This window comes from Chiloscyllium plagiosum, chromosome 36 (assembly GCF_004010195.1).
Source record: "Chiloscyllium plagiosum isolate BGI_BamShark_2017 chromosome 36, ASM401019v2, whole genome shotgun sequence".
Taxonomy (NCBI): domain Eukaryota; kingdom Metazoa; phylum Chordata; class Chondrichthyes; order Orectolobiformes; family Hemiscylliidae; genus Chiloscyllium; species Chiloscyllium plagiosum.
In genome coordinates, this window is record NC_057745.1 from 9,966,872 (window position 1) to 9,982,375 (window position 15,504).

General features: G+C 40.7%; 1 protein-coding gene across 9 annotated transcripts in view; it reads left to right on the forward strand.

The window, feature by feature from the left end:
- Positions 1-502: 502 nt before the first annotated feature.
- The window catches only part of LOC122540819, a 17,583-nt gene continuing 2,581 nt past the window's right edge, over positions 503-15,504 (forward strand). Inside the window, exons 1-5 of one of the 9 annotated variants that reach the window (XM_043677035.1) lie at positions 503-654; positions 4,678-4,739; positions 5,799-5,962; positions 6,858-7,014; positions 14,667-14,808. In XM_043677035.1, the coding sequence (XP_043532970.1) occupies positions 4,736-4,739; positions 5,799-5,962; positions 6,858-7,014; positions 14,667-14,808 (467 nt within the window). In that variant the 5' untranslated portion in view covers positions 503-654; positions 4,678-4,735. Of the gene's footprint in view, positions 655-953; positions 1,030-1,059; positions 1,144-1,576; positions 1,630-4,677; positions 4,740-5,798; positions 5,963-6,857; positions 7,015-14,666; positions 14,809-15,504 lie in introns of those variants that run through there. The other 8 variants (XM_043677036.1, XM_043677039.1, XM_043677037.1 and 5 more) reach the window with 8 other exon arrangements.

The window sequence follows — 15,504 nt, forward strand, 5'->3', positions numbered from 1 at the left end:
GCCCTAGTGAATTTCTGAAGTGTATCTTTTAGATGGTACATACCGCCATTAATGCGCATTGGTGGTGGAGGGAGTGAATTATTGTGGATTTAGTGCCAATCAAGCAGGCTGCTTCATCCAGAATGGTGTCAAGGTTCTTGAGTGTTGTTGGAACTGCACTCATTCAGGCAAGTAGAAAAAGTATTCCATCACACTTCTGACTTTTGCCTTGTGAATGGTGGACAGGCTTTGAGAAATCAGGAGGTGAGTTACTTACTGCTGGATTCCTAGTTTCTGACCTGTTTTTGAAGTCATAATATTTAAATGATTGGTCCAATTTAGTTTCCTGAATTCAGTGTTGGCTCAGCAACGATTGTCGATTATAGGTTGCTGTCAAATATGCATGCCCACTGAACAAGCATATTTGCTTTGCAAGACTGTGTCACATAATTTGCCTGGCTCAACTGACCCACATAAAGAGGCATCAGACGGATGACCAATCAAAAAGGAATGTGTTTAAAGAGTGATTTAAAGGACGAGAATAGACTTCGGAAAAAGACCATAGTTTAAAGCCTAAACAGCTGAAGCACAATGTCCAATGGAACTGCTTTGAAAAATAGGGGCATTCAGAGGTTAAAGTTGGAGGAACAGTAAGGAGGTAACAGCTATTGGCAGGTAAATTTAAGATTCATGTTTTACACAGAGAGTGATCAGTTGGTGGTAAATACGTCTGGTTTAGTAGTGGACGCTAACATTCTGGGAATGGTTAACAAAAGTGAAACATTATGCTGAGTGAACTGTAGATTCTTTTTGAATGATGAGCTAGGATCAGTTGATGGCCTCCTCTAGTGGTATCTTCCTCATGTGAGCCTGTTTTCTGGGCATGGTTTCTTACTCCTGCCTAAATGCAATCCTGCTGACATTGCACTACAATAAAACAAAGCTTTCAAAATCACCCTTTATCTACTTAAACTGAGCACTGCAAGTGAGCAGGTTAGGATGAGCAATGCTGGAACATTATTCATCCTGGACAAGATCCTTGCCAGCCAGGTAAATTTAGCAATTCTATGTATAGTCACCTAGCAACCAGCCATGTAAACACAGCCTACTCCATGGCTCAGAACACACCTTAATCGCAGACTGGTGGAATTTGCACAGATTAGTGTGAGTAATTCATTGAATTTTTAAAGAAACAAGTTTTGTTTCGCGAGAAAGTATGCGACTAACTGAACAATACAAGTTAATTTTTAACCTGTAGTATGTTCTATGGTGCTGCTGTCAACACTGTGCTAGCAAGGAGTTTATAAAGTGTCCTCCGCAGCTCGTGTGCTGCTAAACTTAGATCTGAGTCAAAGGTTTGTGGGTTCGACACCCCATTCTGCAACATGAACACAAATTCTAGGCTAACCTCCCAGTATTAGCACTGAAGGGGTTCTGCTCTGTCAGTGGTGTCTGCTTCAAAGACGAAATATTAAATTGAGGTCTCCGCTGCCCATTAAGTGAGTGCAAAAGAAATCAGGGGAGTTTTCACTGATGTGTTGGCTATGGTTTATGGCTCAACCAACACAGATTAATAAGAGTGAAACACTGGAGCTCTGAAACAAAAACAGAAAAACTCAGATCTGGGGGCATCTGTGCAGAGGAAACAAGGTTAGTATTTTGACTCAAATAGGACTCTTCCTGGAACTCTGAGAGTCACTTCACACTCGAAACGTAAACTCGGTTCCTCTCTCCACAGATGGTGCCAGATCTGCCAAGTTTCTTTAGCATTTTCTGTCTTTATTTCATATAAAGAGGTTACTTGGCCATTGTGGAACTGCTGTTTGTGGCATTTTGCTGTGTCAAAAGAATAGGTTTTCTACATTGTAATGCTCCCCAAAAGTACTTCATTGGCCAAACAGTAGCTCGGGGTGGCCAAAGATCATGAAACGTGAAAATGATTTAAAAAAAAATTATTATATAAATGAACCCCAGCAGTGTTAGAAACAGGTGAGGAAAGGGTCCAGTATTCCTGTTTCTGATTACTGTTTATCAATGCCAGAAGACAGTGAAGCTTAACTGTGATACTCAGGACCATTGAAGAACTTACTGGCACCCAGTCTGGGACTGCATGAAAAATAGCATCATGCCTCAGCTATTTAGAACGCAGCTGAGATCTGCACAACTGTACCCCAGCAGAGAGTTGCCACCTCCTGGAGAAGTAATTGCAAAACAAATGCTAAGGTTTTGCAGTGTGTATAAATGAGGTGGCTGTACTGGCAGCTATTGATTTCTATTGGGCTTGCTTAATTCTGTATCGCCCGGATTTGCACTATGCAAAACGTACTGTGATGTCCCTATAAATTCTCGTGAGAAAGAAAGTCTGGAAATAAAGATCCCATCTGGCACCTTCATGGGACTTTGAGTCAAAGTTGAAACAATGCCAAATGGGTCTGTTCAGCTAAGAATGAGTTCATGCAAATGAGCTTGAGTAGATGCATAGAATGCTGTTGATTGGCCGACAAGTACTGTAAAACCCACAATAGAGGCCCAGTTTCACACAGTCACCAGGACCCTTCATTGTTCTATCCTGAAGCTGCTGCTGTGATGGGGGGATATCAAACAGTGACAACGAGACTCAAAAGTCTCCAATAAAAATATTAAATGAACACGTTGTTTAACAGTAACACTAAACTCAATGCGGGAATTTATGGCCCCCGTCAGCCCATTATTATCCACCCTTGTATTTTGTTTCCCACTTTCTGAGTGCACAGATCCTGGTCTGACGAAATCCATGATACACTTGGGTCTTTCAGTTCATTAATGCCTAATTGAATTGATTTGGTTGAGTATGAGACTCCCTTGTTTGCATTTTCTGACTGGCAGGCCAGCTGAATGAATTGTTTCCATGTGTGGTATGAGAGTACGGTGCCACCAGTAGGCACACTGGGTACCATGGTTACGATGCAGCAGGCGTGCCAGCATGGTGACATAATTTTCAGTACCGGCGCCTACTGTTGCTGGGAGACTAAGAGCCAGGCTGTGAAATAATTTTTTTCCCCTTAAAAGAGTCTAAAGTATCTTGCTTAGAGTAGGCACAGAATGTCAAGTTGATGCCAAGCAAATTCAACTGATAGACAGACCTGAGACTTAGTCTGTCTCCATCTGCCTAATGTAATAGCACTGTTCATGCTATACTACAATTGAGGTTCCAACGCTCTTCAATCTAAATCTGTTTTACACAGACTGAATACGAATTTGAAACAAAACACATTCTCTATACTACCCCACTCCCTAAGGCTCCCAGGAGTGTGCTGATGACACAGAGGAAGATCCCAGATTTGATCCCTAGAGTGTGCCAACCTCAACTGAGGAGACAGCTGGAGATCTATAATTGGTCTCAATCTCCCTGAACTAGGAAGGAAAATAACCAATGAAGGGTTGTATCCAGCTCCTTTTCACTGCACAGTTACAAAAGCCAGGTGAGGATGCCAAGTGAGGATTTGACAGGACTTGAATCAAACAGCATTGCCAGGCTTACATGTGAAGAATGGCCACTTATCAGACATACATTTGGAATTATTAGGAAGGGTAATATCTTCAGAATAGGCAGTGAGAAATCTGAATGAGGAATATAGGTAATGCAGAACCTAATGACACTGTAGAACTCAGAGGTGACTTTTCATTTCTCAACATATTCCAGAACACAGCGGTTAACCTTTTCGACCACAATGTTTTATTTACATTTACATGATGCTATGACAAGAAAACAGTAATAGAGCTCTCTCTCTACAATACCAGCTTGTTTATTCTATCTTCCCCAAGTATAGGCAAGGAACAAGTATCCAGTTCTGTTTCTGAGGAGCTTCAGTCCATGGGGTTAATCTCTCAGACCTAGACTGAAAATGGCAATCTACTTCAGAATAAAAGAAGTGTTTTTACTTTACATTCTTTTCAGCGGTGACTTTGACAATGGTTAGGTGATGGTCATTCCCTGGCAGCTCAGACAACTGTCATTTTTCACATCACCTCGGAGTCCATATATTAAGAATCTCTGTGATGTGTTACCCCATTGAAAGCCTGACCCTGGTCTTCATCCAATTTTAACTTATACTCCAATCGCGTACTGTCTGTTGATAGTAATCCAGCAGGAACCCTGTCCAATATTTCCCTCATTGAGATAAGTTGCAATGCTTCCTATAACCATGAGGGCATCGCTGACAAGGATAGCTTTTACTAGCCATCTCTAATCATCCTTGAATGAGGAAGCTTTCTACATGATGTCAGTGGACAATTAACAGTCATCCCCTGTCATGTATGGGTCAGGTAAAGATGGCAGATTTGCTTTTCTAAAAGGCAGGAGTGAATCAGGTGGGTTTTCACAATGATTGCTTATTGTTTCATGGTCACCATAACTAAAACTAGCTTTATATTCACTGTATTTACACTTCACCAGTCACCATGATGGAATTTGAATTCATACCAAATTAAATTCATTAGCCTGGTTCTGGAATTACCTGTCTGGTGACATTACCACTTAGCCACTCTCTATCCTTGCTATCCTGGACCTTCACAGTTTGAGTGATATAGTCACATATTAACTTGATCAACGGGTAAACTGCATGTAAGTAGCTGACAAATTGATTTCAGGAGCAGGAGCAGGAGCTGCAGAAAGTTAATTTTTCTCACATTCTTTTCTTTTCACAACAATAATCAAAGCAGCAACTAAAATGAAGAAATTCTCTCCTGGTGGCTCTGTTTACACAGTTCAATAAATATGGGTAAGTTGCACATTAATATATGCTGTTGAGATGGCGTTTTCATTGTGACAATATGTTGGGCAGGCAGAGGATGTCAAAGTAACGCTAGGTGAGAAAATGGAACCCAAGCTACACCCTGAAATATAACCACAGAATCTCAAAAGATCTGCCGATCTACCTGTCTACCTAGTTCAGGATAACAACAGTACAGTTATCTGTCCAACAGTTCTCTGTCCTTTTAATCCATTCTTCTGCCAATTCCTTCTCCTATGCTATTCTCTGCTGAAACAAAAGCAATATCTTCCTGGTAACTGAAGTAAGAAAGGAAAATGCTGGTAAATACTTAACAGGCAGTATCTATGCAGAGAGGTTGATGATGTCGTTAGAAGATGTTTGAGATGAAAGTGTCTTGTCCCAGACCAATAATCCCGGTATTGAGGCAATAATCATGCACACTCTACACAAGATTCCCAAAACAAATGCATAATCCTCACTGCTTGCCCTACAACACACTAATTGGAGAATAAGCATCTACAAAGGCATCAACCGCTCTGAGTGCTACCAAGTGGAACATATGGAGGCCGAGTTTAAGCAGTGGAAAAAAGCATACAGAATACAGAATGTCCCAGCCACCCACCTCATCAAACACCACTTGCCCCAATCATGGAAGAGTCTGTGGTCCAGGATTGGACTATTCAGCCACTGCAGGAACCAGCACCCACTGGAGGACAAGTAAATTGTTCTCAACCACAAGGCACTGTTAAAAGAAGAAGTTAGAGATTATAAACCTTTCAAGTACTTACCAAGCCAGGGAATAGGGTACAGTGAAATAAGAAAAGGGAAAGATCTGTAATGGGGAGACAACAGTCAAGAGTGATGGTGCAAAGCAAAGATGTGCCTCTCTACTCATCCTTTGTTTCTTAACTTGTTGTCTTATGATTGCTTGATGTCTTGTATCCAGAATATAACAAAGAAACTCTAATGAATGTCATAATTTGGTAAAAAAGAGAAACAAATCAAAGTGTTGGATTGTTGACAACATTTGCACCCCAACGTTAAATGAAAGTGTTTGAATCCCAGATTTCAGAACTAACCATGAAAATCCACTGAACAAAGACTTTCATAGAGATGTGATTCGGGCAAATTATCCCTCAATTGTCGGCCACCTTCAGATGTCACCAGTATTCTACAGACTTCTCCAAGAAAAAGGAATTCTGTCTGATCAGCAGATCCAAATAATCCAGGTAAAAAAGGAGGAAATAATATATCTTAACATAAAGTGGAAGTAGTGAACCAGTGAAACCAGGCAACAGGTTCTAAAATTGACCGCTATGTCTCCAGACTTTTCGAAGGATAGATAAAATCAATAAGGCTTTCTATCATTGCAGTCACTTGAGCTGATACCAGCAGAGAATGTGATTAGATTTGGTACTGATGTCACTCAAGAGAAGATTTTTTAAAAAATTCATTCACAGGATATGGGTGGCACTGTCAATGCTCAATGACCTTGTGATGCAGTCTCCCTATCTATAAGACCTGGGCTCAAGTCCTGTCTGCCCTTACATGTGTCTCATTACATGCCCAAACAAGTTGATTTTAAAAAAAGAACATTCATTGTCCATCCCCAAATTGCCTTTAAAGGTGCTGAGTTGCTTTCTTGAACCACCACAATCCTTAGGGTATAGGTACTCCCACAATGCTGTTAGGAAAGAGTTCCAGAATTTTGACACAGTGTCAGTGTCGGAATGGTGATTTAGTTTCAGATCAGGTTAATGTGTGACTTGGGGTTGAACTTGCAGGTGGTTGTGTTCCCATGTATCTGCTGCTCTTGTCCTTCTAAATGCTAGATGTTTAGAAGCTGTGGACACTCATTGTCTAGCCTCACAGAAGAAGGCTAACAACAAGGCTGGGTAACTAAATAGCTGTGGAATAAACCCAAAATATATTAAGCAATTTTAAGAATACAGGAGAGAAATTTGAGGAAGAGAATCAGAAAAGTCACTAAAGTAAACAAAAGATTCATTTGGAAGAGGTGTAAATAAACAATGATTATTTTTTGCTGAAATGCAACCTAAGTTTCTGAATTTCATTGATTCACATTTTAAATTTCATATGGGGTTCCATCTCTTTTTCTTGCAGAAGGAAGGTAGCCAGGAGCTTAAAGTCGCAAAACTGCTTTCACTGTTGGAAGGAGAAGGAAGTTGGGTCTTGGAGCCATTCTCTGAGCTGCTGAATGAGACAGGCTATGTCCAGTTGGCCAAAGTCTTACATGGCACAGCATTAACCAAGTGTCTAGGTAAAGAAAACTAATATAAAGTGCAACTGTTTTTGTAGCAATTGTAATGAAGTCCGCCAGGTGGACCTGACAGAATATGAATTCCCTGAATTGGGCTGTTAATCTGGTCCAATCAGGGAGCCCTGGCTGACAGATAAGAACAGGATCATAACTTGTCCCCTTTTGTTTGTTTGATTTATAGATAACATGACTAACTGAATTTGTGATTTAATGCAATATTTATGTTGAGCTGAATAAGTTGAAATTCCATGCCAATAATAAACTGTGGTATCATTTTTGCCAAAAAGTAATAGTTACCCGGATTGTTTACATTGCTTAACAAATTGAATAATTTTGAGATGAGGATTTCCTGATTGAGACAAACCTAGTCATCATGAAAATATGAATTATGAATAAAACCAGTAACATAACTTGACAAAAACAGGATCATCAGACATCCTGTTCACTCTGAGAGCTGGCTCTGAGGGAGCTGGATCTCCATGTGCTAATAAAGGGTGACTTGATGATGGGATACCGGCCTCTGGGGAGTTAATTCAGTGGCGATGAGAGTGGGATTAATAATATAATCATGAGAAAACCACATACTAGCTGAAGCCCAACTGGACTTCAAACAGGCACTATAACTGGCTTTATCATTCGAAAATGTGGCAATTGGAGCATATGAATTGCAGAGTATTCTGATGGAAGTAGATGACCTTGCCAGTTCAAATGAGCGGGGGGGACACCAATTCAGTGAGAACAATTGCATTGCCTCACTCAGGCCATAACTTGAACAGAGGAACCTGGGCTAGACTGAGAACCTATACCAGGGAACCTTTACAGATTAAATGTCTAACTTTGGTTCTGGCTTCTCCTGAGAAGTATCTGGTTCAGTTATCATTGATTAAAGCAAAAGGTTTGGGCCTAACCTTGATGGAGCAAAGTTGGTTGATAAATATTAACCTGGCCTCTATCCTGGCACCTTTGCATCAATTCTTAAAAGAAAACGGGCAGCCTTGGAAATTGTCAAGTAACCAAGTCAAAGCTTTCAGAGAAATGAAGAAATAGCTATCATCATGTGAAGGTGTTGGCACACTATGATCCCAAGTGAGAGCTGATATTGAGATGTGATGCCTCCCTGTATGGCATCACGATAGCATTAGTTCATAGGTGGCCCAATGGAGTGAAACACCAAATAACCTATGCATCCAGCACTTTGGCTAATGCAGAGCATAAATACACCCAGACAGAGAATGAAAGTTTGATAGTCATATTTGGAGCCAGGAGGTTCCACGAATACCTTTACAGATGTAAATTTGTAATAATAATGAACCACAAACTCCTAATACATCCACTTAAAGAGGACAAAGCGGTGCTGCCCATAGTTTCAGTCTAAATTCAGTGATGGGCTCTAATACTAAGTTCTGTATATAAGTTTGCTCGCTGAGCTGGAAAGTTCATTTTCAGACGTTTCGGCACCATACAAGGTAACATCATCAGTGAACCTCCGATGAAGCACTAGTGTTAGTGACCTGCTTTCTATTTATGTGCTTAGGTTTCCTTGGGTTGGTGATCTCATTTCCTGTGGTGGTCAGTTTCTGTGGTGAAGTTCCTGTTATTTTTCTTAGAGAGTGGTAAATAGGGTCCAAATCGATGTGTTTGTTAATAGAGTTCCGGTTGGAATGTCATGCTTCTAGGAATTCTTGTGCGTGTCTCTGTTTGACTTGTCCGAGGATGGACGTGTTGTCCCAGTCGAAGTGGTGTCTCTCCTCATCTGTATGTAAGAGTGGGTCATGTCTTTTTGTGGCTAGTTGATGTTCATGTATCCTGGTGACTTGTTTTCTGCCTGTTTGCCCAATATGGTGTTTGTTGTCTGTATGGGGTCTTTCAAGTTCATTAGCTGCTGACTTAGTGTGTTGGTGGATTTGTGGGCTACCAAGATCCCAAGAGGGCTGAGAAGTCTGGCAGTCATTTCTGAGATGACAGCGACAAACTAAAAATGAAAAAAACTAGACCTGCAGAAAAAAACTAGACAAACTCACACAAAATAAACAACACAGAAGCATGGATTAAAAACAAAACTTAACAGACACTGAAAAAGCCATCTTAGCAAAAGGATTAAACTATAACTTCTGAGCAGCATGAGAAACAATACTGAAAGACAACAAACTCACAGAAGAAACCCAGCAAACCCTCAGACAGACAGTTGCACCAACATTAAGCAGGAAAAAGAAAGGAAACACGCTCAATACCAAGAAAGTACTAGAAGGACTCAAAAAAGATAAAAATATTGTCATCCTACCTGCAGAAAAAGGACACTTGACAGTCATCTTAAATCAAAGAGACTACATTGAGAAAGTGAACACACTACTTGCAGATACCAACACTTACCAACAAGTGGCGATAGACCCGACCCCACAACTAGAGAACCAAATCACAACTCTACTCAAAAACCTTCAGAAATCTGGAGAATTAAACAAGACAGACTTCCAAAAAATGAAACCAGACGGATCCAATACACCACGCTTCTATGGATTACCCAAAATTCACAAACCAGGAGCCCCCCTCAGACCATTAGTCTTGCTACCTGGAACACCAACATACACATTAGCCAAGGAGCTACACCAAAGACGAAAACACTTAGAAGACTCACGCCACTCCATTCACTCCACCCAAGAATTACTGGACACCAAAGACACCAGGATAGAAGAAGATGAAATAATGGTCTCCTTTGGTGTAACAGTCCTGTTCATATCCATCAACATCAACCTGGCCAAGGAAACACTGACTACACTATTAGAAGAACCAAAGACACATGCACCAAACACCACCAACTTCATTAGCAAGGGCAACATTGTCAAGCTAGTGGACCTATACCTTACCACCCACCTTACCATCAACAAAACCGACAGACAAACAGAACACTGAAGGGATCTCCGATATCAGGATTCTTTGCAGAGGCAGTAATGCAGAGACTCGAACAAACAGCTCTGCCAATCTTCCAACCCAAACTTTGGGTCCACTATGTGGATGACATCTTTGTGATCACCAAATGAAACAAATTAAAGGAAACCTTCAAGACCATCAATAATACCCTTACTGGCATACAATTAGCTCAAGAAGAGGAAAACAACAAACTGCCATTCCTAGAGTCACAGTAGAACAAACAGCCAATGGGGAACTTCAAACCAGCATCTCCAGGAAAACACCATATACGGACCAAATACTGAACTACAGAAGCAATCATCCCAACATTCACAAACGAGATTCCATTAGAACATTATTTCAATGAGGCACCACACACTGCAGCACAGACGAACTCCAAAGAGCAATAGAAAATCACCATTACAGCATATTAAAAAAAAGGTACCCAATGAACACAGTCCACCGATTTCTCAGCAACAAACCCAAACAAGCAGACAAAACCCTAGCCACTCTCCCCTACATCAAAGACATCTTGGAAATGACTGCCAGACTACTCAGGCCTCTTGGCATGATGGTAGCCCACAAACCCACCAGCACACTAAAACAGCAGCTAATGAACTTGAAAGATCCCATACAGACAACAAGCAAAACTAATGTCATCTACAAAATACCTTGCAAGAACTGCAACAGACACGACATTGGACAAACAGGCAGAAAACTAGCCACCAGGATACGCGAACATCAAATTGCTACAAAAAGACATGACCCACTCTCGCTAGGATCCTTACATGCAGATGAGGAAGGACACCACTTCGACTGGACAACGCATCCAACCTCGGGCAAGCCAAACAGAGACACACGAGAGAATTCCTAGAAGCATAACATTCCAATGGGAACTCAAATCACAAATACATATCAACTTGGGCCCTATTTACCACTCACGGAGAACAGGAAATGACATCACCACAGGAACTGACATAATCACAGGAAATGGCACCACCAAGCCAAGGAAACCTAAACACAGATAGCAAGCAGGTCACTAACACTGGGACTTCACTGCAGGCTGAAGGGAAATAGAATGATTGTTCCAAGCAAAGGTCACCACCAGATACTGGCTGAACTCCATGAGGGTCATCCAGGGGTTTCCAAACTGAAGATGTTGGCAAGACATTATGTCTGGTGGCCAGGATAGTAAGCAGACATAGACACGTTAACACCTAACAATCATGTAATGACCCTCAAGGGCCTCTTTCCAACTTGGCTAAAGTTTCACAACTACAAATAACAGGTGCATACCTGACACGTAAACCTGCGCAGGCTGCCTGTCAGCTGGAGGGAGGATCCCTCTGTCTGAACAATCTGGTCATGGACTAGAGGAAGGGATGCTGAGAACCTTCCCCACATTTGCCTCCAAACCTCATGAACCCCCGCTCCACATACCCCCACTTCGTGATAGCCATTTGCTCTTCCTCTTATTTTATCACTGGGTTGCAGCTTTATTCTGGGATGCTACGGGGTGTTGTAGCAGTAATGACCTCTGTGGTACAGCTGAGTGCTGGGTCTGCCAGCTTCTGATTGTCCCTCTCAGTGACAGCTGCCAGCCATCAAAGGGTTGCTGATTGGGTGGTACATCATCTGGTGTCTATTTGAGCATCTGATGGGCCTACCTTCTAAGAATGAGTGTTTGTATCTCAGTGCTTTTGCAGGCAGCACGCTTAACACCAATCCAACAAAGAAGACTCTTAAGCTACCCACCTTCTTAGTGGAAGCCACTGGGTAGGCTACATCTACACCTGGAAAACATTAGAATGATGAGCTGTTAGCACTTTTATACCAGTCACTTCAATTTCCCTGAAAGGTCCCAAAATTAGTATTCATGGAGTTGAAAACCTAGTTTGTTCCATGCAAGCATAACTCCCTCTGGTCAGTTTTGGGCTTTTGTTGAAAATCGCATTTATCCTTTCAACCTTAACTAAACATTCAGGCAGGCTGGCACAGAAATGCCAGTGTTTTAACCACTGAAAAATCTCTTAAAATATAATTCAATGGCATTACCATTGCTGAATACCCCACTATCAACATTCGGGGGGTTACCATTGAACAGAAAAAGAAACGGCTAACTATTAAGATACTGTGTTCATAAGAGCAGGTTTGAGGCTGGGAAGTCTGCAGCGAGTAAATCACCTCCTCACTCCTAAAGGCCTATCCACCATCCACAAATCATAAGTCAGTGATGGAATATTTCCCACTTGCCATGATCAGTACAGCTCAAACAACTTTCAAGAAGCTTGACATTGATCAGCACGAAGCAGCCCATTTAATTGGTACCCCATCCACTACTTCAACGTTCACTCCCTCCACCACTGAATGTACTAGAAGCAGTGTGTACCATCTATATGATGCTCTGCAGTAACTCAGCAATACTTCTTCAAAAGAACCTCCCAAACCTTTGACTTTTACCACTGAGAACAACAAAGGCAGCAGATGCATCAAAACACCACCACCTGTAAGTTCCTCTCCAAGGCACACAACTCCCTGGTTTGGAACTACAATTGCTGATCTTTCACTGTCACTGGGTGAAAATCCTTCTGGACAACACTCTGGATGTCCTGACACCATATGGATCGCAGCATTTCAAGACAGCTCACCATCATTTTCTCGAACCGAAGATAGAAATTAAATACTGGGGTAGACACAGCAGCTATGTCCTGTGAACACATTTTTGTGCATAGATTAGTTATAATTGAAATTAAATTTTTATTGATTCTTCAATATATTAAAAGAAAGTTTTGCATTTATAAAGCATCTTGCATAGTACCAGAGGCTGTACCTCCAATTAAATACTTTGAAGTGAAATTACTGTCATAATGCAACAGTCAATTCGCACACAGCAAGGTCTCACAACATCAACGCCACAGTGACAAGATAACTTTTTTCAAACCTTCTGATTAAAAGAGATAAACTGTTTAGTTAAATTCATTGAAGAGAATTTCCCTGTTCCTCAAAATAGTGTCATGAGATATTTGCTCCAGTTTAATGTAGCACTTCTAACAGTGAAACATCCCCTCAGTACTACACTGGAGAATCAGTCTTCACCTTTTCCCTCAAGTACTGAACTGGGATTTGAACCTACAACCATTTGATACAGGAGGGACAGCATCACCAACTGACCCATAATTGGAACATTAAGCAACATTTTGTGCTCAAATCTCCAGAGGGAGAACTGAACTCACAATCCACAAACAAAACAATTATGAACAGAAATAGGGCATTCAGTCCCTTGATCCATTCAACAAGATCATGTCTGACCAGTCTGTGTTTCAAATTCCAATTTCCCATCTAACCCAATACCTGTTGTTTCCTTTGTTTAGGTCCCTCTACACCTTGGAATTCTGCAGTTATCCTCTTCTTGAGCAATACATTGATTTTTAAAAAATTCTTCCTGTCAAAAAAATTATACTCTACATTATACTCTATCGGCCATATTTTTGCCTACACACTCAACATATCTCCAGGCTCATAAGGAAGAATGTTCCCATTGACAGGCAAGTCAGATGTTGAAATTTGTTACCAAATTGACAGCAGGCATTGCTAATTGCAATTGGTTCATGTTGATTAAAGGGCAGTAGTTGCACTGCCTCTCCACCTTTAGAAAATGTCAATCAATGGGTTTCAGTTGGATGAACACCTGTAGGAGAGTCACAAGATCCAAAATGTTGGAAATATGTCAAAAAGTGATGAAAGGATCTTGGAAACTGCTGTCAGCATCCACAACTGCAAGCTGTGACACATCTCCAGTTTGTAACAAGCTAATGAAACAACGTCCAGTTTAACTACAGCAACAGGATTTAACAGATGTGTGGAAGACAACTGAAGATTCTTAGTCTGTTAATTTTAGAAGGAAAGGATTGGTGAGGGAGGCAGAAGGTGAAAATTCGTGAGGCATTGAACTTATAAATACCCAGTATATTGCACATTATTTTGAGACAACTGTGTAGCAAGAATAAAGGATATAAAATGGTATTCAGTATCCAGGGAAATAAGACAAATTCCAGAGCAGCATTGACTTCATTAATATATTTTCCAAACTAATGCACAGATAAGGAATCAGAGACCATTATTATATGGGTAAATATAGTAGCTATTTTACTCACAGCAGGTGCCACTTATAGCATTGAAGTGAATGATCAGTTAATCTATTTTTGATGGCATTTGTTGTGGGCGGCATGTTACACAGAACATTTCCCTGTCTTTTTCTTGCATAATGTAATAGGATTTGTAATACCTACCTGAATTACCACAATAGAATTCTATCATTTTATACAAAAGCTAGTGCCTCCAACATTGCAGCATTCTTTCAGTGCTGCAGTAAAATGTCAACCTAGCTGGCATAAGCTCAAGCCCTGGACTGAGTATTGAACCTACAACTGTTTGGTCCAGGGAATAATAGAACCAAAGGGAGTGGAGCTAACATCTAAACAGCAGGAAACATTCATGTCTGGGTAAACAAAAGATCACCAAGCACATGACTAAACATTTTCTAATGTCAATTTCTCCATCACCCATCCTGTCAATAACTCAAGAGTTGAACTCTCAGTCATTTCAAAAGGCAGAAGTCCATTTTTCTCAAACATTCTTGAAAGTTCTACTCTCATATTTTGTCTATTTCCATAGATATTAATGACTATTATTTTCTATTGAGTTGAGTGAAGAGAAATCTCAAATATAATTCTTGTGTGCATCCACAGCAAAGCAGGAAAATCATGGTAAGAAAAGCCAACTATGGAATCAAATGCAAACACTTGAGCAGGAACTAGAGAGGGGTTACATGGAGGAGTCGCTTACCCTCAAAAGAACACTTGAAGACATGAAGAGAGAATATTTACTGCGGTAACGTAACAGCATATTGTTATAATTAAGCTTTAGTACAGATTTGATGATGTTAATGAACACCATTAAATATACTTTCAGTTAAAATTATTTATAACTATTCAATTTTACAAATTCATAATAACATGTTTAAAGCAAAATTTAAATAATTCTGTTTAAAAAGATGTTGATCGCCAGCAGCATCCTTTAGAAATTAGGATGGAAAATGCTGGAAGTACTCAATAGTTCAGGCAGTAACTGTTGTTTTCTTCAGTTATCAAGTTCTGGAAATAATCAATCCCTGCAGGATCGGATCCAATATAAATAGGAAAAGACTGTTAGGCCTATCAATCCTATCACAGACATTACTCCAGCTCCTATCATTGGCGGTATCCTGATCTTTAACCAGTCTATCCTATCACTGAAAAATACCCTTGTTGCAAACCAGAAAGCCAGGTGTGAAGAATAGAACTGAAGCTAATCTTAACACACTTTTATAAACATTTATTTATATAGAGGCACACATTACAACCAGGTAAAAACAATGACTGCAGATGCTGGAAACCAGATTCTGGATTAGTGGTGCTGGAAGAGCACAGCAGTTCAGGCAGCATCCGATGTTTCGGGCAAAAGCCTTTCATCAGGAATAAAGGCAGAGAGCCTGAAGGATGGAGAGATAAGCTAGAGGAGGGTGGGGGTGGGGAGAAAGTAGCATAG